Below are 24715 nucleotides of genomic sequence, written 5' to 3' on the forward strand. Positions count from 1 at the left end.
TTTTCACAAAAAAATGACAGTGCTATGCTAGAGAAGAAAATATTAACTGGAGGATTTACTCATAATGGCAAGACAGACTTTTATCAATACAGAATAAATATTAACACCATTCTTGAGCCAATTTTGAGACCCAACAAAATGTAGGAACCAAGCTAGATGTAATAAATAATTATCCAGAGAAAAAGATGGCGCATTCTCAAATGATAAGACTGTCTTTGTAAAGTGATGCATGTCAATTAGTCCCATCCTTACAGCTCACTTCAAATCACAGGACTTGTTTCAGGCTACGTTAAAGGGCCATCCTCCGAAGAAAGCAGAGGAGAAGTACCCTATTATCTTTCATAGTGAAACGCAAAACAACTGCAGAAAATCCCACTGGTAAATAGAACACAGTTTAATAAGTAAATTGAAGACGATCTAACTATAAAATTTAGGTAACAGACTCAGTGTTACATATGGCAGGACTGGAAAAAAATCATTCATGACATTTTCCTTATCCCTCCCTCTTAAGCCCCCTCCCACCCCTCATTATGCTATTAACAATAACAACAACAACAAAAATGTTTTAAAATTTTTCTCCATCAAAAAATGAGGGAAAATAATGAGGGAAGAGTTTTCTTTTCTTTCTTCTTTGAACAGTTTCTTAACACTGCTAATACCAATCACTCACAAGATGTCTGTGCAATCTATTTTATATGATTTCAAGGAAATGATTAACACACACACAATCCTTAAACAAAGATATTTCGGAGTTCTGTACACTGTCTGGAAAAAAGGGAGGAAAAGAGGTGGTGGTAGCGGTAAAGAAGTACAATCCAGCCAAACAAAATGTTAAAAGTTTTAAATCAACAACGAGAATGACTTTTTCTGGTCTGGGGACCCAAGGCTAATAAAATGTTGGTCAAGATTCTGGTCTGGCTTCTATTGCAGAACACATTTCTCTTCTTTCTTGGCCATCTTGCCTTTGTTTTGCTCCAGAGTTCGCTCCAAATGCTCGTCTTCTTCTTCGGCCCTGTAAGTCAAACAGGAAACCAAATTATTTTTCTTCTTGGAGCACAGAGCGGCACTCTCCTCTCGCCCCGCATTCCGAGCCCCAGAGGGAACGGGGTTTGCGGGGCCAGCGGGAGGCTGCCCCGGCCCACCCGGGACCTCTGGACTGAACTTTCCGAAAACTTCTCGGCCCCTCAGCAGGCGGCAGAGCCTCGACCCCGACCCCACCGCCCACTTACTGCTTCTCCTGCGCGTCCAGGTCCCTGACGAGCGCGTCGCGCTTGTCCACTAGGGCCACCAGCTCATCCAGCAGGAGCTGCTCGCGTCGCTTCTGGGCCTCGGTCTTCTGCCAGTCTGCAGGGGACGGGAGGCTCCTTACCCACCCGGTCTCCCACCCCACCCGGCCCTCCCCTTCCCGCCTTTTCCAGTTCCCTTTTATTTCTCTGCAAACCATATTACAGAGCCACTAGCTAGTGTTTCACGGAGAGTTTGGCCGTCGTGATGAGGATTTCGCCCCTAAAACCCTACTTTCTAAGTATTTTCCGTAGATGGAGACGGCTACGGGCTGGGCTGGAACCTGCAAGAGACCAGGTGTGCGCCGGTGGCCAGCGGAGGTGCGCACCTGATGTCAGCCAAAGTGGGGGAGGGAGAGCTGGAGGCCCCGAAGAGGTCGGCCCGAGCGGTGAGGGGGGAATGTGGGTGAATGAGGAGGCGGGAAGCAGAGATGGGCGATAAAATCACCCTGAAAAGGCTAGAGAATCTGCCTGAGAACCTATCCTCCTCCCCCACCCCCATGCTCACCCCATACAGCCCATTCTTCGCTAATTTCCTCTTCGCTATATTTTAGCAGTTGGATGTATCTCACACTGGGCGCCATATGCTTCACAATAACTTTAAAAGTAGTGAATCGGCTAATTAGCATTTTTCTTTGAAGTAAAAAATAAATTTGCTCTGCAACATTACACTGCAGCTCTCGATCGCATCACAGCCAGTTTTCTTTTGGAGAGGTTTGCTGCGTGGTTTCAAATCAAAGCACTTTTGCAAAGGAAAAATTACATACTTCTTTTTGAAACCCCGGTTGGAAAATCCGATGGGCAGTGCTCCTTCCATGGGAAAGGGCAGTTTTTTGACGGTTTTAGGCCCCAATAATATATTTCCTAATCATTGCTGGTCTGATAATTTCCTTAAGATGAGCAGCAGTTTCGTTTAATAAAAACAGGACCAAATCGAACATTTAAAGCACTTTTGAAACCAAAGCCAACTGCTCTCTGGCCAGACTGTAAGGGCTTGTAGCTGTCAATCAACCCCCAGTCTACCCCGCCTCCCTCATTAGGAAGGTAAACAATGAAAAGAAGAAGTAGATGATGAGGCAGATAGCCGAACAAATGAGGACCTAGAGGGAAACAGGACACCAGCTTAAAAAAAAAAATACCCTGGCCACTGACTCATGTAGCCCCCTCCCCCAGCAAGTGCACTTTCCAAAAAACAGAGAGGAGTGCAATCCTTTCTGGTTTCTCTCTTCTCTCTCCATTGCCCTGGGCAATCATGTTAAAACTCACATGGCTGGTGCTTATTCAGATAAACCCAACAATGCACACCGCTGGTTACCATGTGAATCTTCACAAACCACACAAGAATGTGCTGGTTCAAATCCCCCCGACCCCCTCCAAAGCAAAATTTATTCAAGACAGCAAACTGCTCAGCAGCTTTATGAAACCAAATGGAGCTAGAGGGAATTCTATCTTGTATTTACAAATTAAAAATTAGATGCATCATCATGCAATAAAGGTTAGAATAGCAGCAAAAAGCTAGAATAATTTATTCTATTTTATCACTATTCCTTTCATTACAAGCTCAAATACATACACACATATATATTAAACATGCCATATATTAATTACCCACATTCGATACAAAACATCACAGATAAGTACATTAAATAATTGGTCACATTACATTCTTATTTAAAAAGAAGTGAAGTATTCTATTGCATAGAGAGGAATAAAGAAACTATTGCTATGGAAAGTTTTTTTCTTAATGTAAGAATTTAAAAAATATATGAAACAGCAAAACTGGAGAAAAGCCATATCTATCACAATTTTATTCCTTGGATTTAAATGCAACTGAGGTCAGGAATGCTGGACAATTTTCTAATCTGGTTCTTGTTCTTAATCAGTTTCATTCTACACAGCAGATAAATTAATAGACTCTCCAGGTTGGAAAGATCTTAAAGGTCATCTAGTCTAATTTCAGGTAACTGTAGTTCTAGAAATATTAACTCAGAGAAAAACCTGCTAAATTTGTAAAAGATTTGTAACTAAATTTTATAATTATTAAGATTACCAATTTTGATGAATATGGATTTTTCCATTTCCAACCTCAATAAATCATTCTGATTATAAGCTTAATTTATAATTCTTTACTTCCAAAACATTTTGATAAGAGCTTTACTACTGGGAAATAAAATTTCTCCACTGTAAACTTAAAAAATATAATTAAGTTGAAAATTACAAAATTTTTTTAAAGAAAAAATAAATTTTAATGACACATAATCTTCTTGAGTAAATTACTCCTTCCCTATATTTGACCAGTTACTTTTAAGGTTTTAATTAATAATTAGAAATATCAATATTTCTTTAATATTTTTAAAAATAAGGTTTTAACAATATGGATAAGAGAGGAAACAATTTTATATTTTTAATCCATTAAGTATTGAATAATTTAAAAAATCTTAACCTTTTCCTAGCTCAATGCTGACATTTCACATAACTGTAACAAAAACATTTTTAAATTATGAATATTTAGGTAATTTTCATCATCTCACAAATTTAACTGACATTAGAATTTTAACTGTTTCAGCATAAATTTATAGGATTTTTTTATATTAAATTTGTCATCACTACATTAATATCTATCTACAAATAATTAGTCAAATTGTGGAGAAAATAGCTATGCGCAGTGAGTAGATTTTACACTAGCAAAACTACTTTTACTTTGGATTTGCTTTCTCACAGGAGTAAATTTATACACATCCACACACATATTTGAATGCTAATTTGGGAAATTAAGTAAACTATTTTGATGATTTAAAAAAATTTGATAACACCTTTAAAATTGATCAAGATTCACATTTGTATGTTCAAGGTCTACATTTAAAAATTTAAAAATCCCTCTTTAAATAGCTTCACCTAGATATAATGTCATGTTTTAAAAGCCTGAATGTAAGTTTATATGTTACTTGTTATACATTTTAAGAAAGGATTACTCACCTATAACAGCTAGCTAGATGCACTGACTTTGCCTTGGACAGACTACAATGTGGGTTTTGATTAATTTAAAGATTCCAGTGTACTTTTGCTACAAAAGCCATATCCTCTCACAACAAATAGGATTAAGTTTTGATGCTGCATTTGAGCCAAAGTGTTAAAATAAAGAGATTCTGTTTATGTCTATCTGCACTGAGCTGTTTTGTTAATCTAAAAAACTCTTTTTTTATATATAGGGCCAATTATTCATTCCCTGATTCAGTTTATTTGCTGAAGTTGATAATTACCTTGGAAAAAAGGCAAAAGAAATACCTATAAACACTTTAATAGAAAGGACCTAAAGTTCTTGTAGTAAACCTTCAACCTTGCCACTATAAATAAGCCTGGCACTTTGATGAAAATTAACACTAGTTTTGTAAAGAGCACATTGGGGGATTGCAGTCAAGTCTTATCTTTAGTTCCAGTCAACTAACAATCCTGAAAGAGTTTGCATCATCATCAGAGCAGGCCATTTGATAGGATTCTACCGCTGTACCTAATCAATCTATGGAAGACTGTGGCTGTGCTGTGTAACAAAGCTAAAATAGATTTACAAATGGGGTTTTAGGGGATAAGCTCCTCCACAGGATTACATATTGATTTTAAATATAAAAAGCTTATCATATAAGCCATAACTACAAAAATAGTGAACCTATGCATAAATCCCTTTAGAAGAGCACCCACTTCAAACTCTAAGCCAAGAATAAATCAAGATGTACAAAATCCTAGAGAAGATCCATTTCTTGTGCAGAAAATGAACACACCACTTTCCAAAAGCCCACCCCAATGTGTGCAGAAATGAATTTATCTTTCCTGAGGGGGCATTAAATAATCTGGAACAGAAAAACTATAGGAAAAGTATCTGAAAGATGCTTGTTAGCTTAAGGGATCCTACAACTTAGCTCAGTAGAGTGAAACTCCTGCAATGAAAACACCTCAGGGAAAAAAAAAAAGGCCAAAGTGATTATGGATTCTCAGAAGAATGGATATATTGAATGTTATTATTTTGCTCTCAAACCAAGTTGTTAATACTTCTTTCACTGGACTATGACTATTAATATTCTGTGCTTTTCTCCTAGTTAATGGTTTCAGTAGCAGATTATTCAAAAATATTTTAGTTTATTTATTATGAAAACCATCTTATGGCTACTAAGTAGAAGAGATGGGAAAGAAAAGAGGAAGGGACTTTAAAACAAAGGAAAGCAAAACAAAACCAATTAGTGTTGCCTGTTCATGTGTTTTTCTGTGGTGTTTTAACACTCTGAAAGACTACTGAATGTGTGTCCATTCTAAGGGCTGGCTCAGAGGATACTGTCTTCAAAGAACTGATGATCACCATGCTCAGTACCTCTCTAGGACAGCCCAGGACACATATTGCCCAGGCTAATGGGATAGGCCTCTCTCTGAGAAAGTGTCTTTATTTGTATTCAACAGGCTGCTTCTTTCCTCAAGTCTCTTTTCCCCCTCAACCAGCAATAGAAACTGGCTGAGAGATTTAAGGCACAATCACACATGGGACAATAGTATTCATTAAAAAATAAAACAGAACAAAACCACAAAAAATTAACAATTGTATTAAAGGTGTATGAAAAGAAAAACATTAATTTTTTTTCTCTTCTTCAAAAATATTACTTTCTACTGCTCTTCCATGTGTACAAGGGGAGCAGGCAGAAAAATGTTAGATTATTTAAGACTGTAGGTCTATTATATAGGGATAGGATGGCCAATGAAACTGGGATGTTTTATATATATTATGGCCCTCCTTTAAAGATGGTACTATTTGGTAATAATACTGGTTTTGGGATAGAAGCAATATCTGCCTTAAAAGTCAACTGTATTGTATCAAGCTGTATCTTAGGGATGATTTAACTTACTATACATGAGAAAGTAAATTTTTAAACACTGTAATACTCTGTATTGAGCATAATATATAATTAATCTATAAAGAATAAATTGTATAATGAGTTATACATACTATATACAAACACATTTTATATTATACATACATATATATATATATATATATATATATATATATACCATATAAATAATATTTGCTATACCTACTTTTCAAATGACTATTTAGCTTTCCAATCTCTTTTAAGACTATACCATGACTACAAAAATTATAGCAAGAGGAAAAATACCATTTAGTATATTTGTGCATTTTATTCAGTGGCAAGTTTCACAGAACTTCTTAAATAATTTTGACAAATTTTATAGTCATTATTAGTGATATAATTTGATAGCCACTTGAAGGAAATTAGCTATCTGAAAGCCTTTTAAATAAAGTAAATCCAATTTATAAATTAGGATATACAAATGTTGTTAGTCATATTTATCAAATGAGATTAGGAATATAAAAGTAAGAATAAAACTTCTATAAATGTATAAGATACTATTTAGATAAACAGCATGTATTTTATTTACTAACAATTTTAATTAAAATATTTTAAAACATATGGTTTCATTTGGCTTTCTCTTACAAACTTAAATTCCCAGTTTCTGAACTAATTAGAATTGACTTCTTATGGATCAGGTACCTTATCAGGTGAAGAAAGAAATTACAATGGACAGTCAATGCATGTGTTAAGAGGTCCATACAGAATAGGAAAATCAATTTGCATTGATTAGACAAAAGGTCCATTTTACAGAGCCCAAAGGATTAGCTTTTAAGTGGACATCTTTGAACTATAAGACATTTTCAACTAAGAGGTATAAGGAGAACAGCATTCTAAAATAGTAAGAATTTTTTAAAAATAAGCATATATAGTAAATGCCATAGTTAAGCTAGCTGATGTTTACTGATATTATGAACCATGCTTAGGATTACTATATATGTAATTCATTTAAAAGCTTTATATAGAGTGTGAAAGTGTTGCATTTATCTCATATGCCGGAATCTTTGCCTGATTACTCACTTAATAGGAGCTGGAATCTTAAGAACTATAGCAGACTGGACAGTTACATATTTGTGTTGACATCAATTAAATATTAAGGTAAAATTTAGAGTATGAATGTGAAAAATCAAAATGATAGATCTTTCTCAAACCTCTTTAACTTGCACATAGTAAAATGTAATGAAATCATTTAACTAGTTATATTTTCCATTTAATGGACATTTAAGCATACAGACAAAAGTTAAGACAATTTTATGTTTAATAGCAAGCATAACTATGATCTGAATTAGGGTCCTTAGGTTTTACATGACTATTGGTTTCTAACTCTAAGGCATTTATTTGCAATTCCTGTAGGTCCTTAGTCAGACCACACCTAGTGAGACCAGAAGTGTATTACACTCTTTAAATCTCTTTGACAACTGACACCTCAAACACCTCATTCAGCCATGGCATCTCTTACCTTCAATGGCTAGCATTGCCCGCAATTCCCGATTCAGCAGCTCATATCGTCGTTCTAAATCATGTTCTTTTTCCCTAGGCAAGTTGCAAAAGTTCATCAATATGCTAATTACTAAATCATTAAACACTTAAAAGAACCTTTAGGTTACATTGATTTTAGGACTCATAACTGACTGTTCTCTTTAACTTTAAGCCACTCAAAACAAATGATACACAAACCTAAAACCTTCCTCAGGTTGAATATTTAATAGTGCTATTATTTTTCTCCTTCAATTTTGAATTGCACAGAAGTATATTTTAATCTGTGGATAAGTAGCCTCAATCTTCAATGCTTCTTGTATTAAGTGCCAGGTATAAGGTTATTTTGTAGAATATTTTTCATAATTCGCAATAAACACTTTTTTGTCTAGAACTCCGTGTGAAAAGAGTACAAGAAACATGAAAGTACCACCAGTGAAAATTTAATATAGAGACAATTAAAAAGGCAAGATTAGTTAAGTTGTGCACTTCTTCATAACTCCTTTATCAAGTTCAGGCATGGCAGAAATGACAAAAATAGAGGTTTTCACTAAAATAAAACATGTAAGCCTGCTTCTTCCCACACTAGGTGGCATAATATAAGAACATTGTTAGTGAGAAAAAGGAACAAGCATTAAGTCCTATGTGAACTAAATGCTAAAGACTGAAAATGCTTACATTTGGTCTAGTCTCCATTTTACAGTCATTCTTGCAATCATAAAAAGGTCACTTCTGTGTAAATTATTAATCTTTTATCCCAAAATTTAGGGTAACATCATTTGTAGAATACAAAGTTAGTTTTGTCCTTATTAAGACATTTTAATTTTTAACTGAAAATTTGATGTTAAATAAACTTCAATTTTATTTCTTTTCCCACTAAATATAAACCAAACATCCTTTTTGTGCACAAGTGACTTCTTAAACATAAAAATTGTTTATATTACTTGGCTTTCTATATAATAAATACATTTTTTCAGTATCTAACACTCTAAAATTCTTACTCTTAAGGTAAAAATTGGTTATATACTATTTTTAATTTTATTTTTATATAAAACATAATCTCTAAGGAAAGAAAAAACATTAAGCCTAATAAGTATGAAACCCCCAAAAAAGACAAGGATGGAAAGCCTAAGATGCATCAATGTTGTAGGAAAAACAAGCAAAGTCATAAGTACTTACAGGAGAGAGAGCTGGTTCATTCTCCTTATTAAGGCGTTTTTCTTATTAACTAACATAAACCACTCCTGCATCATAGCTTCTTCTTCTTCTGTGTTCCTTCCTATAATTTAGGAAGAGATATTTCTTATTCTGTTGACATTTACAAGCCAAATAGTAGTTCAACACAAGTGTTTTGTTTTTTTTCTTTTTAACACGAAACATATTTTAGCTATCCCAACAGTACAAGTTAAACTGTTTATAACAACATCAGATTAAAGTCTGAGGCCTGAAAAAAGAAATCAATATTTAAAAATTCATAAGCCAATCTCCAAAGCTGCTATTATTCACCTTGTATATTTCAGTCCCCCGAACATATTTACAGATCATACTAAGTACAATCCTAATACTAAGTACAGTTAAAAAAAAAAAAAAGTGTTCCAACTTTTAAATCCTCCCCAGAGGCTGACTTGTTATTATGTTTCAGTGAGGAACTTGTGGTGCTGACAGACATACGGTCATGATAAAAATAAATAAATTAATTAAAACCACATTAAAAAATCATTATGAGAATTATAAGACTACCAGTAATGTCAGAGAAGTCAATCGATTTTGTGAGAGCTTCCACCTGTAACAACTTGCTTTTTTTCTTATTTTCCTCCCCCAAAGCAAACTAAAGGTATACATACATATACCGTTCCAGAACTCATCATCCCTAACAGGGTAAACACTTGCAAATTATTTAAAATACATTGTAAATGACCAGGCTACAAAAATACTTAGAGCTATCTGTGAAAAAACATGATGAACATAATAATGTTCAGTAAATGAGAAAAACATTTGCGCAGAGAGATGATTTAAAATTTTAGATTATAAATTTACTGATTGTACATTTAAAATTCATTTTCCCTAATATCCATTCCATCATCTGTACCACCCCTCCCCTCAAAAGGCCAGTATGTCAAGGATTATAACATATAGCATATATTTGGTATTGTTCATGCAGAAGTAGGCCACAATCATACTCAAGAAAAATATTAATTCCCCAACCCTCTTCCTTCCTCTCCCTTCAAATTGTATCTAGTCAAATTTACAATTCTTTGACTTTTTTTTTCTGAATTTCGCCCATGATTGGTTTATTGTTTTGCTAGACCATTATTTAATACTTCAGTCCAACTTCTAGATAGATTCATAGGGTTAACTTAAATATCTACTAAAAAATTAAATATCCCAGGCGAAGACTAAATAGCCTAGTCAATTTCCTAAGTTTCATTTTCTTCGTAAGTGAGATATTTTCTTTTAACTTTCAAACACACTACCAGTCCATTAAAAAATATTCAAACAATACAGAGGTATAATTGAGTAAAAAGTCAAGGCCTCTTTCACCACCCCCACCCTCTCCAATTCCCCCATCCACCTCCCTTCTCCAGAAGTACTATTGCAGTTTAGCGTATCTTCTTCCAGACCACATACGTAGCTATGTCTATCACATACAGGTATATACCTTATCTGGACACATACAGGTTTCTTTAACATAAGGACCCTGTGATTTGTTGTTGTCATGCTGTTTGAAGATCTACTTCATTCTTTTTTAATACTTGCGTAAATTATGGATGAACCATAATTTATTTACCTGTTTCCACATTAACAGAAATTTGAAAAAATCTTTAGAATGAAAATCTAAAATAAAGAGCTGATCTGTGTGCAAAAGATTAAACATGTATTTCTGAGCATCCCTGTAAAATAGATATCTGTTGTTCATTATTAGGGAAAATAGTGAGAGGATATGTGCTTTCATTAAAGTCTGCTAAACTTTATGGTATGAAGCAGATCTAGGAAAAGATTCTTTGAGTATGAACAAAGGTCTTTATTGTTTTACAGCATTTTTAATCTCTCTTTTAGGGTAGCTGGTTTTGTATTCACTTTGGACCATGTGATGTCTTGACACTGGTCATGTGATATAGGCTGCGATAGGCACAAATCCCTGGGTAGCAACAAAAGAAGAAAGAGTAAAAAGAAAAAGCTGAGAAAAAGCTTGCAATTTGGAAAAAGGCCAATTGTACCCTGGTGAAGGCCTTTTTGATCACTGAAATGACACATGTGTGCAATATTAATAGGTGCAGTTTTTATGATATTTTGTTTTCTGATTAAAGACTTAATTCTTGCATTCATAACCTAAGTGGTTTCTAAAAATATACACATATTAAAACTTTGTTTTGAGTTTAACCTAACCTGTAATTGAGGCTTTCAGGCAATAAGACTAGAAGCAACTAGCCTATTTTTAAATTAGCATCATTTTCTTCAATGGAAGACTGCTTCCTTGAGAATAACAATATTGATGTAGTACTGTGTTATTTTCAGTTTAACTCACGCCTATGATTTCTACATAAGAATAAAAGATCCACCTCCCCTAACTGTTAGGAAATGAGAAGAGTCTCATGTTTAAAAAGGGAATAAGCCAAACAATAAGAAATATTTAAAGACATATTATTCAGTGCTACATAGATAATATAAATTAACTGAAAAAAACATATTTGAGGTTAAATCAATTCTGTATCACTAACTCCTTATCTGAGATAGTACACAGTGATGGAAATCTATACTTAGCCTAGTAATAAAAAAATTAAATTTTCTTCTAATACATCATTACACTATTGTTTTTAGGGATTTAAAATTTTTTTAATTTAAAAAGCTTTTAAAAGCCAGTAAGTTGAACCATTACAAATTAATCCTGACTTTAATAACTGGTTAAAGACCCCTTTAGCTTTATAAGTAACAAAAAATATTAAAGCCTGTGATCACAGTGAGCTTTTCTCATTTCTCCTCTAACCATTTGTTATTTAATCCAATACTAGTAATCCAATTTGTCCATCAGACTTTTAAAGGGCAGAATGCAACTTCCTCAGCTTAGACACTTTTCAAAGTACAATATATTTTTCAAATGAATGCTGGATGTTTCATTTTTCCCAACTATTCCTAGCTCTAATGCATGAGGAAAAAAAGAACAAGATGAACATTGTTCATACTGATTAAGTAAGAGCTCATTAAAGAGCTGTCAGTGCGGTACTTTGAATATGCATGAAGCATATAATCAGATCTAGTACCGTCACTAGAGGAGAATACGGTAAGTACAAAGGATTGATTTAATTACTTAGAGTGGGCTGTGGTGGTAAAGCAGTCTTGTTAGTGCAAAAAGAAAAAGAGGTTGTATTCTGGCACTGTTAGAAAAAAGGCAGTTTTAGCTTCTGACACAATACATAATCTCAGAATAAAGCACTTTACATTGTAGCTTAAAATGAAGATTGTCATTATTTTATAAAATGGCCATAAATCATTTTATCTTGTTTAAACTCACCTAGTTAACTACCTCTCTTTCAAAATTATCTTTAATTTGTAATCACAATTACAATTTTATCACCTTAGAGTCAATACTGATACTTTAAATTTTTTTCAGTTTCATGAACTGAAAAGTTCAAAACCTATTATTATTGAAGACCATTTTGAAATTTAAAAAACGACAAAACACTACAGTTCAGTACACAGTGACTAAAATGTGAAAGCATGGCCAGGTTGTTAAACTATATTTTAAAACAGAGTGCCTCATGTTTATTATAAATATACTACCAATAAAAATATCACCTTAACATTTTAAAGTATTGACTAATACAGTCTCTGGTAATGTTTTTTTCTACTTTGTTTCCTTAAAGAATTCTGTTTTGTTATTTTGCCTTGTGGAATGTAACGTCTTTCTGACATCACAATCTCTTATTGCCAGTTTTATCTTTTAATCAATTATTATAGCCGAGTATGATTTATAAAAACTATTAAATAATGAAGAGTAATGAAAATAGCAGGAAAAGTAATATGTAAATATGACTTCAAATCATTCTTCCTATCACATAGTTAACAAAAACCACTTAACACAAAGCAGCATAATATAGCACTACATGTAGTATAAATACTTAATAAATGTTGGTTGATAACTGCCTTTATATTCCATCTCCTCCCTCCCCAAATGATTTAAAGTTAAGATTTAACTTAAGAATTCATTTCTTCACCCAGGGACATGTATGTAGTTTTCATTTGTTTTTTCCAAAGCAGCATTTTCAATGTAAATTTTAAAATGAACAAGAGGAAAGTGATGATGTTAAAAACCTGAAATTATGAGTTATATTTTCAAAAACTGTCTACTAGTTAACCTTTCCTAATTAATCTTTCACCATAAGCTTATTGTCTGTTTAGAAAGATATATTTTCAGACAGTGCATTTTTTTTTTTTTTGCGGTACGCGGGCCTCTCACTGCTGTGGCCTCTCCCGTTGTGGAGCACAGGCTCCGGACGCGCAGGCCCAGCGGCCATGGCTCATGGGCCCAGCCGCTCCAATGGCATGTGGGATCTTCCTGGACTGGGGCACGAACCCGTGTCCCCTGCATCGGCAGATGGACTCTCAACCACTGAGCCACCAGGGAAGCCCGGTGCATTATATAAATGCAAAATAAGGAACAATACAATTTTAGCTGAAAAGAAGAGGAATTCAATGGGAAACAAAGAAAACACAGAGATGAAGGCACTGTTGAAACATATACACAAATTCAAGATTTTCTACTATGAAAACATTATATAATGCTGAAATCTTGCCATAGCTCCATAGTGGAGATGGCTGACTAGTGATCACATATGGCCCTTAAAGGACACAACATAGCAAACACAAACCAAACATAAAAACAACAAAGCTGCCATTACAAATTGTCCCTATGATATGATTACACATATATGATAACCTCTGAAAGATTTAGTATATTAAAATAGAGATACACATGAAGGTATCCAACTAACTGATACTGGACAAACATATTTTAATAACACAGGAGGTGAATTCTGGTAGATTTACTTAATGGATGAGAAAGATTAATTTACTGCAGTTATATAGGGTCATGGATACATGAACTCCAAAGCCAACATCATTACAGGAGTCCAGTGCTCCAGTTTTAGAAAATATTTTAAGCTTAGGAAATAGAGCTTTATTATGAAAACAAATTTTACTATATGAGCAAACAGTTGATAAATGTTTCTACACTAAGAAAATCCTCTAACAGCAATCAATGTAAATGAAGAATCTCATAATCCTTATTGATGTCTTCAGCAATTGTCTTAAAACTATTTGGTCAGGGCTTCCCTGGTGGTGCAGTGGTTGAGAGTCTGCCTGCTGATGCAGGGGACACGGGTTCGTGCCCCAGTCTGGGAAGATCCCACATGCCGTGGAGTGCCTGGGCCCGTGAGCCATGGCCGTTGAGCCTGCGCGTCCAGAGCCTGTGCTCCACAACGGGAGAGGCCACAACAGTGAGAGGCCCACATACCGCAAAAAAAAAAAAAAAAACTATTTGGTCAGCATGATATATTTGTTATAGTATTAAGTATATAAACTTTGGGGGAAAATCCTGTCTCCTTTTGTTGAAGTAAAATAAAAACTAACCCATTCTCTCAAAATAAACACATCTTTTATTTACCCATTTAGTAAAACAGAATGTGGGGAGAGATTCAGGGCAACATCTCTCTACAGATAAATTCTGACAGACTTCTATGGACATACCTATGCAGGAGGAGGTATAGACAACTTCACCAAAGCTCTTCCTCCTTAGACCTATACAAAAGAAAATGCTATTTCTAAAGGCCAGAAATTAACAGCAATCTTCTTGTGCCAACTTCTTAATAGAGTCTGAACAGACTTTTTATGCCAAAGGTCAGTGCTTAATTTCTCAAAAGGTAAATTAAGCACAAACTTAACATAGTACAAAAATAAACTAAAAAGTATGAAAGTAATCATCATCAGAAAATTCACAACCAATAAAATTCTTTGTATTTACTTACAGTCTAGTATATTTAAAAAATTACATGTGGGATGGAGTTGCTTCCATAACTTTTCAGTGCTCTTAGCCTTTAAAAGTATTAATATGACCCACATTTCAGGTAATGCATGACTATTTTGACTGCTGACAGATAGATATTTGGCTGAAGTCAAAACACTCAGAACTCTGAAACTGTGTTTATTTTTCAAGTTGCATTTAACATACTTTGTAAAATGGGATAAAATACAGTGAGTCACTTTTATATGCATCATTCAACCAAACACACTAATGTCTACTTGGAGGATCAACTGAGCATCCTCCAATAAGGGGAAAACTTGAATTGTGAGCCACACTTACAGATGGATAGCTTCCCCTGCCAGTTCTCCCCTTTCTTGAAGCCCCCTTTGTTTGGCCTGCACCTGGCAGACTCTTCTCTACCCCCTCCCTCTCCTAGAGCCTTCTTGCAGTCATGTCATGGAAATGACTTTAAAGAGTGGCCCTAGAAGTGACAGAGATATTAATGTTAAAGATGAGCATTAACAGTTGAATAAAATTATTTCTGGAAAAGTGGGAGTGGAGAGAAACAATATTTCTAGATTAATGTATCTTAAGATGTGATTTTTTTTTTTTTTTTTTTTTTTTGGCGGTACGTGGGCCTCTCACTGTTGTGGCCTCTCCCGCTGCGGAGCAACAGGCTCCAGATGCACAGGCCCAGCAGCCATGGCTCACGGGCCTAGCCGCTCCGCGGCATGTGGGATCTTCCTGGACCGGGGCACGAACCCGTGTCCCCTGCATCGGCAGGCAGACTCTCAACCACTGCACCACCAGGGAAGCCAAAGATGTGATTTTAAGTACATATATATAGATAAATTAAATGTTATAAGAGATATTACTAAAGTTTTATATATTCAAGAAGGTCAAAATTTCTGGGGGAGATCTTCTCATTGGGAGAACAGGGGTTTATCTTTTTTAAAGTCATTTGGGCACACAGTTTTTTATGTGGTGGTCTGGGAACTCAATCCGTAATTTAAGAACTTTATGGAAAAACAACTGACTCAGAAATGAACTTTAGAATAAAGACCTCTTATAAATTAAGGACTACCTTTATGAATGTTTACTTACATTAATTCTGAGAAACTCCTGCAGATAAGACTATAAATTCTGGTAGGGCCAAGCATAATTTATAACTGTATACCATCTATAGTTTCTATGGCTGGTTAGGTCTGTCGTTTGGAATACGATGCAAATAAGATGAACATTGAATCTGCATCTCAAATGGCTTTCTTCCAGTTCAGTTAAAAAAAACTGACTGAACCCTTTGATCTTAGACCAATTAACCTCTCTAAACATCAGTTTCTCCTTCTCTGTAAGTATAATCATATTACTTACCTCATATGGTTGATGGAGGAATTAAATGAGAAAATCTGTGTAAAGTCCTTAGCACAGTGCCCACAACTAAAAATGCTAGCTATGATGACGATCATGAAGAGGGTGATAATGGCACGTGTGGCACTGAGCCAAGAACTGGAGATAGAAAGATGACCAAGATGTGGTCGGTGCCCTCAAAAGGGCTTATCCGTCTAGTGTGGAGACAGACACATAATCAGGGATAGCTGAGTGAGGATAAATTTCTAAACAATTCCTTGGACACAAATTATATTTTAAATCTTCGTTAGTGATAACAAAGTCTATAGTTAGTATAATTAGTATGTCATTGGTCATAAGCAAGATAGGTGAAAAATGTGGGTGAATAAGCACAAACTCATCTTTGAAGCTGGAAAAACAAAGTGAATGCCCTTTTGGGTCAGCAGTGTCACAGCTGCATACAAAAGACAGCCATAGCTATGGTGACACAATAATGTGGCTGTGCTCCAGGTAATGACAGTCTAGTTATTTGCAATGGGTTTTAGAGATTGAAGAACAAAGTAGATCATGAAATACTACTTAATATCCAAAAATGAAAGAGGTAAATTTTAAGATTGAAAATTATAGACTAATAGAACACATCTAAAAGTTTACCAGTTATCAAAATAAAGAAAAAAAAGACAATCTGAAGTACAAATTGATATAATTTTAAGAAAAGAAGGCCCTCAACAAGAAAAACCAAATATTTATAAAGCAAAAAAGCTTTACCGAGATAGTAAGTTTTCATCATTTTTATAGAGAGATTTTGATGTTAAAAGCAGAGCATCATTAAATCGGCTTATGAAGTTGGCAATATAGATAAAAAAAATGATTTACTAAATGCCAGGTGAGAATGAGATTTGATTTTGTTGGAAGTGTGGAAAATATATGTAATTTTTAAAATACAGAAGGACAAACCAGGCAGATATGCTCCAAATAGGCTTCTAATAAAGAGTTTCAATCAGCTACTCTTTTAGGTAACCCTGTGCTGCTTAAAGTCTTTAAATGTCCTAAAAAAATCATAGCAGGGTGTCCCCAGAGCTTCCAGTTTCCAGTAAGGGATGAGTTCAACCCCCAACCCCCAGTGCGCTACACACACAGTAACTTCCTCTTCCTCCCTACACCTTGTTTGATCATGCTTGGGGTTTCAGATAACCAGGCAACACTGCGATATATCCTTCCTTATGTACCTTCTTAAAAATCTTTACTCAGTGAGGGAGAGCTGAAGGGAATTAGGCCTATCCCCTCATAGCCTGCGGCCACATTCATTCTCTAAACAGAGAAGCCTAATGAAAGCAGGACACTGCAGAGCCATCTCCAGCAGTCTTTTAACTTGCACACAGCTTCAACAATTACACAACATTTTAAATCAAATATAACGAATATTGCTTTTCAAGACCAGGCCAGGTGACTAGCGTGAGTTTCAGCATTATACTACCTCATCCAATGCCCCTTAACCTTCCCAGTAGAGCCATTCTCTTCACCAGGACACAGAGACATTCATGATGGACTTGCGTCCACAGTGCTGCTTCCTGAAGTCTTGGAAAGAGTGTCTCAAAGATGCTCTATGTCATATATCTCCCTCACCAGATGACTGAGAACCAATAACTTTCTCATAGACTGGGAATAACAATAATGATGATTATGATAATAACATCAAATATTTAATGAGGTTATATAACTTACCTAAAATAATAGTTAGTGGAAGAACTAGGCCTCAAATCCAGGCAGTCTGTCTTGTGAACCACCATTCTTAGCCATCCTACTTGATACTCATAGGTAACCAGTCTTACCAGAATAGGCCCTTTATTTAGAATTCAGGCCAACCTGACAAAGCCTTCATAATGGCTCTGATGAGCAAAGCAGAAAAAACAAAGCAAAACAAAACCCCAAAACAGAAAGCAAACCTTCCGACCTCTGATAAACAAACAAGTTCATCCATTAGCAGAGGTGATTTTGTTTACTCTTCCCGTGTAGGTCACTGAGACTTAACAATGATCTCAGAGCAGTACATCAAGGAGTGTCAAGGGGAGCCAGCCTTTCTTCCTATGCAGATATGTCTATGTGATCCTTGAATTATAGGTTGGTGTATGATGTCTTCAAGAAACGGGGGATTCCAGGGATACTTGTCTCATTCTTGGGCAACTACAAGCTACGCTGATTCCATTTGAGCATTTGAGGCATCCTTCAATGAAAATGGCCAAACAGGAATACTCTGCCTGAATGGACTTGAGGACACGGGGAGGGTGGAGGGTAAATTGGGATGAAGTGAGAGCGTGGCATTGACACATATACACTACCAAATGTAAAATAGATAGCTACTGGGAAGCAGCCGCATAGCACAGGGAGATCAGCTCAGTGCTTTGTGACCACCTAGAGGGGTGGGATAGGGAGGGTGGGAGGGAGATGCAAGAGGGAGGGGATATGGGGATATATGTATACATATAGCTGATTCACTTTGCTATACAGCAGAAACTAACACAACATTGTAAAGCAATTATACTCCAATAAAGATGTTTAAAAATAAAAATACTCTGCCTACCATGATATTATCAGGGTGCATTCAAGTTCCACCTCTGCTCTTTAAAAGCTGTGGCAATTTGGGTAAATTACTTAATCTCCCTACACCTCAGTTTCCTTATTTGTAAAGTGAAGATAATAAAACTACTTCATAGGTCTTGTGAAGATTAAGTGAGTTAATGTATGTAAAGTACTTAGAATAGTGCCTGGCGTATAATAAACGCTTTAAGTAGTATAATGGTGGTTGCTATATTCTCTCCGTTTCTACACACACACACACGCACATACACATGCACACACACACACAACAGTACAGATCCACATTCTTCAAGCTTCAGGATCCTCCCTGCTGTCTGATTCCTAGGATTACTGATGGGAGTAAGGCATGGTGACTCCTCATGGCAGGGTCTCACAGTTTTTCTGACTGCCTGTGCAAGCACCAGATAGGCCTACTCACAGAAGTAAACATACTGGGCAACTTGGTGCAAGTTTTAAGATGTTAGTGCCATTGAGCATAACATTTCTAATATCTTTACATATCTACTTTACTGGACCAATCAACCAAAATATATCCTACCATCATTTCATATTTTTCATTCCTCTTAAGTATGGAAGCCCAGCAACTACCCATTACCCATTTTTCTTCTCTTAAAAGAGCTACTCAAATGCAAACCCTCCAGGAGACAGTCTCCTTTCCAAGGTTACACATGTACTCTGAAGTCTATTCCAAAGGTTCTCTTACTAATAGCAGTTCCTTCAGTCAGAAATTCAGAGAAAATAAAAATCTAATGTGACTCTCAGAATCTCTAGAATTACCAAAAATAATTTTCAGATTTCTCCTCAACTTAATTCCCAGGACATGTTCAATTTGCCCTTTATCATGATATAAATTTTTAGATAACCTTTTGACTGAAGAACATCATGCTCCCCAATACCTACTCTCAGATTCTGGCATAAGTCGTATGAGCCAAGCTCCAGCAGTTAGTTACATGTCCTTCTGTTGTGTTGTATATCCTCTCCCTTTTCTTCAAAGCTACAGCTCACTTAAAAAAGGTCAGAGCAGGGGACTTCCCTGGTGGTCCAGTGGTAAAGAATCCGCCTGCCAATGCAGGGAACGCAGGTTCGATCCCTGGTCAGGGAATTAAGATCCCAAATGCCGCGGGGCAACTAAGCCCATGTGCCACAACTACTGAGCTTGAGTGCCTCAACTAGAGACCGAGTGCCGCAAACTACAGAGCCCAGCACTCTGGAACCTGCGCGCCACAACTACAGAGCCCAAGTGCCCTGGAGCCTGTGCACCACAACTAGAGAAGAGAAAACCACATGCAACAACTAGAGAGAAGCCCACACACCACAACAAAAGATCCTGCAAGCCTCAACGAAGATCCCGTATGCTGCAACTAAGACCCATTGCAACAAAAAAATAAATTAAATAAATAAATAATAAATCTTAAAAAAAATAAAATAAAACACAATCTACATTCCCACCCAAAGTCATGGTCAACTCCAAATCTATTTAGTCCTCATGATGTTCCTGTTAATATTATATATTTCAGAATTCAGCAAAATTGCTACCTAGTCTATGGTGACAGTTTTGCAATGTTCAGTATAACTTTCTTTAACCTTTTACTTAGAGTCAAAATAGGCACGAGTCAAAACAAATAGTATTAAAAGTTAAAAATTTTTGGCTCCCTTTCATTTTATCCTCATGAGAAATTAAAATATTTTTGACTATTTTAATAATTTATTTCTGTGGTAGGTTACTCATACCCTCCATACCAAAAACTATTTCTATTTTTTAAATCAATGAAATTTATAAAAACTCATTTTTAATTAAAAAAATAATACCAGCCTAAGTATCATCTTTGACTTACATTTTTATTTTTATTTTTTTTACATCTTTATTGGAGTATAATTGCTTTACAATGTTGTGTTAGTTTCTACTGTACAACAAAGTGAACCAGCTATATGTATACATATATCCCCATATACCCTCCCTCTTGAGCCTCCCTCCCATCCTCCCTAAACTCACCCCTTTAGGTCATCACAAAGTATCAAGCTGATCTCCCTGTGCTACGCTGCAGCTTCCCACTAGCCATCCACTTTACATTTGGTAGTGTATATATGTCAGTGTTACTCTCACTTCGTCCCAGCTTCCCCTTCCTCCCTGTGTCCTCAAATCCGTTCTCTACATCTGCATCTTTTTTTTAAACATCTTTATTGGAGTATAACTGCTTTACAAATGTTGTGTTAGTTTCTGCTGTATAACAAAGTGAATCAGCTATATGTATACATATATCTTCATATCCCCTCCCTCCCACCCTCCCTATCCCACCCCTCTAGGTGGTCACAAAGCACCAAGTTGATCTCCCTGCACTATGCAGCTGCTTCCCACTAGCTATCTATTTTACATTTGGTAGTGTGTATATGTCAATGCTACTCTCTCACTTCGTCCCAGCTTACCCTTCCCCCTCCCCATGTCCTCAAGTCCATTCTCTACATCTGCATCTTTATTCCTGTCCTGCCCCTAGGTTCATCAGAACCTTTTTTTTTTTTTTTTTTAGATTCCATATACATGTGTTAGCATACACATGTTTTTCTCTTTCTGACTTACTTCACTGTGTATGACAGACTCTAGGTCCATCCACCTCACTACAAATAGCTCAATTTCATTCCTTTTTATGGCTGAGTAGTATTCCATTGTATGTATGTGCCACATCTTCTTTATCCATTCATCTGTCAATGGACACTTAGGTTGCTTCCATGTCCTGGCTATTGTAAATAGTGCTGAGGTGAATGTTGTGGTACATGACTCTTTTTGAATTATGGTTTTCTCAGGGTATATGCCCAGGAGTGGGACTGCTGGGTCATAGGATAGTTCTATTTTTAGTTTTCTAAGGAACCTCCATACTGTTCTCCATAGTGGCTGTATCAATTTACATTCCCACCAACAGTGCAAGATGATGGTTCCCTTTTCTCCACACCCTCTCCAGCATTTATTGTTTGTAGATTTTTTGATGATGGTCATTCTGACCGGTGTGAGATGATACCTCATTGTGGTTTTGATTTGCACTTCTCTAATGATTAGTGATGTTGAGCAACTTTTCATGTGTTTGTTGGTAAACTGTATGTCTTCTTTGGAGAAATGTCTATTTAGGTCTTCTGCCCATTTTTGGATTGGGTTGTTTGTTTTTTTGATATTGAGCTGCATGAGCAGCTTGTATATTTTGGAGATTAATCCTTTGTCAGTTGCTTCATTTGCAAATATTTTCTCCCATTCTGAGGGTTGTCTTTTCATTTTGTTTATGGTTTCCTTTGTTATGCAAAAGCTTTAAAGTTTCATTAGGTCCCATTTTTTTTGTTTATGTTTTTATTTCCATTACTCTAGGAGGTGGGTCAAAAAGGATCTTGCTGTGATTTATGTCATAGTGTTCTGCCTATGTTTTCCTCCAAGAGTTTTATAGTGTCTGGCCTTACTTACATTTAGGTCTTTAATCCATTTTGAGTTTATTTTTGTGTACGGTGTTAGGAAGTGTTCTAATTTCATTCTTTTACATGTAGCTGTCCAGTTTTCCCAACACCACTTATTGAAAAGGCTGTCTTTTCTCCATTGTATACTCTTGCCTCCTTTGTCAAAGATAAGGTAACCATATGTGCATGGGTTTATCACTGGGCTTTCTATCCTGTTCCATTGATCTATATTTCTGTTTTTGTGCCAGTACCATACTGTCTTGATTACTGTAGCTTTGTAGTATAGTCTGAAGTCAGGGAGCCTGATTCCTCCAGCTCCGTTTTTCTTTCTCAAGATTGCTTTGGCTATTCGGGGTCTTTTTTGTTTTCATACAAATTGTAAAATTTCTTGTTCTAGTTCTGTGAAAAATGCCATTGGTAATTTGATAGGGATTGCATTGAATCTGTAGATTGCTTTGGGTAGTATACTGACTTACATTTTGAACTTTCCTTAAAGAGCTAGATCCCTTGAGAGAATAACAGATATAGCTATGACCAAGGCCAGCTCAGAAATGTCTAATGGAGGATAATATGCTGGTGGGGAAGAAATGTTGGCACTTTACTCAACTCCTAGCTTTGGCCACCAAGTGGTGCTATCAATTCAGAGTGAACTGGCACTGGGGGAGTAGGGTTGGGTGGCTTTGGGTTGGTAAAGTGTAAAACCAGTCAGTAAATGCAGAGGACACTCACAAGTTGGATGTTCATAATTCTGTGTACTGTGAATTCACATATCATCTCCCACTCAATGTCATCAGTATAAAAACAAGGGAGAAAATGAATTCATATAATCTTATTTTGGTGGTAAAGTCCATTGTACTCTGTCAGGAAAATAACTGTTTATATAAAAATATTTGTCCCAAACTTTATCCTTTCAGGCTATGTAGCTATAAAAATAATCACACAAGTTTGATTAATCTTCCTCCCTCTACAATATTCATCCAAATCCTCCCATTAAAACAAAAACAAAAAACCTTTACAGAAAAAACTATTCAGCGATAAGCATTACAAATTAATCAGTAATGTTAAGCATTTAAAAATATCTAATTTAATTTTAAAAACAGATATCAGCTCAATGGTTTTTTCTTAATTTCTACTGTAAACTTTTCCTGAGAAAATAGTTCCTCTGAGTGGATGAATGCCTTTCACATTCCAGCTTAGAAGTGACATGTGGGAACAGGGAACAGATGCAATGACTATATGTTTAGTTTTCTTATGTGATGCACCTAGAGGCCTATGAAGAATGTTAAAAGCATAACTGAAAGCTAAAAAAAAAAAAAAAAAAAGGACATAATAATTTACAATCCACTAGAAGAAGAACTGGAAATGTCTCTACAATGGAATGAACAATGATTTGAAAGCAGAACTTTGGGAAATCTGTACAACAATAAAAGTTAGGTTCACTGCTGTTCAATTAGACAGTTCTATCCCAAAGATGAGGAGACTTAGTAAGAACCAGTGTGTACCCAGTTGTCTCTGTACATGAACATCTGTGTTTTCTGAGAAAAATGTTTCCATCTGGAAAGACTGGGAGAAAAGTGTTGGAGCAGAGCTTACATCCTTCCATAAACTACCTTTATTTTCACTCTGGACAGGGGAGGCAATTCACATATGCTTATCCATCTCTATTGTCATACTTAGTTAAATCAAATTATGAAATCTTGGTTAAGCTTCTTGGGATAGCATCAAGATGAAGCAGAAGAGCAGAACATACATTTGCGAAGTTGGTTCTTACATGGATGTCCTAAAATAAATTTCTCAGATACAGTGCTTAAGTTGTTTATTTCTGTACGTACCTCACAAAACTATATAACTAGTATATCAATTCAATGAAACTTATATGGGTTGGGGGGCTAGCAAAATTCCTAAGGCTCTCTCCTAGTTATTTATTTAGCTGTGAAAATGTTCACAGAAACATTTATCTGTTAGTTTTTATATATAAGACAAGGATTAATGCCCCCTTCCCCCCAAATTAAAAGCCCAACAACTTTCCAGTCTTATGACAAACTGCCAAACCAGTTCTTCAGGCATTTCTTGGGAGAGACAGCATGCACATGCACGCATGAGTGTATGTTTTGAGGGAAGAGAAGAGTTATAAGAGAAAGAGGGATAATCATATTACTTAGAAGCAAAGGAAAATTTTAAAGTAAAGGTAGAAACAATAATAAATAACAAAACCACTACCATGACTGATGGCAGCTACTTTCATATTGAGCACTAAGCCTCTGCCAGGCTCTGTGCTAAGTTCTCGTATACAAATTTTATCTGTATCTGTAGCAATATATTTTAGACTCCCAATAACCTTCTGAAATAGGTTTCATCAGCCTTTAAAAAAATTAACAGAGGAAATAGGGGCTCAGAGAGGATAAGTAACTTGTCCAAGACCACCCAGATTCTAGCTGGCATCTTGCTGATTTTCAAGTCTATGCTCTTGAATCTCTATGTTATGTTACTTCCTTTAGCACTTGTAACACTGTGAGTTTAGCATATCTTAGCCCCTCGTTTCTCAAAATGTGATCTGTGGATCACCTGTATTAGAATTGCCTAGAATATGGGCTCCACCACAGATCCACTGAATCAGAATTGGTTAGGTAGGGCCTGGGAATCTGTAT

The 24715-nt window shown here is 35.8% G+C and overlaps 1 protein-coding gene across 5 annotated transcripts in view; it reads right to left on the minus strand.

Annotated features, from left to right (window-relative positions):
- Window positions 1-921: 921 nt before the first annotated feature.
- The window catches only part of EHBP1 (EH domain binding protein 1), a 347198-nt gene continuing 323404 nt past the window's right edge, over window positions 922-24715 (minus strand). For all 5 annotated transcript variants that reach the window (XM_065890712.1, XM_065890717.1, XM_065890715.1 and 2 more), the window contains 4 exons: window positions 8852-8951; window positions 7656-7729; window positions 1230-1344; window positions 922-1012 (listed from right to left, as the gene is read on the minus strand). In XM_065890712.1, the coding sequence (XP_065746784.1) occupies window positions 922-1012; window positions 1230-1344; window positions 7656-7729; window positions 8852-8951 (380 nt within the window). The remainder of the gene's footprint in view (window positions 1013-1229; window positions 1345-7655; window positions 7730-8851; window positions 8952-24715) is intronic.

The sequence above is a fragment of the Phocoena phocoena genome, chromosome 14 (genome assembly GCF_963924675.1).
Source record: "Phocoena phocoena chromosome 14, mPhoPho1.1, whole genome shotgun sequence".
Taxonomy (NCBI): Eukaryota; Metazoa; Chordata; class Mammalia; order Artiodactyla; family Phocoenidae; genus Phocoena; species Phocoena phocoena.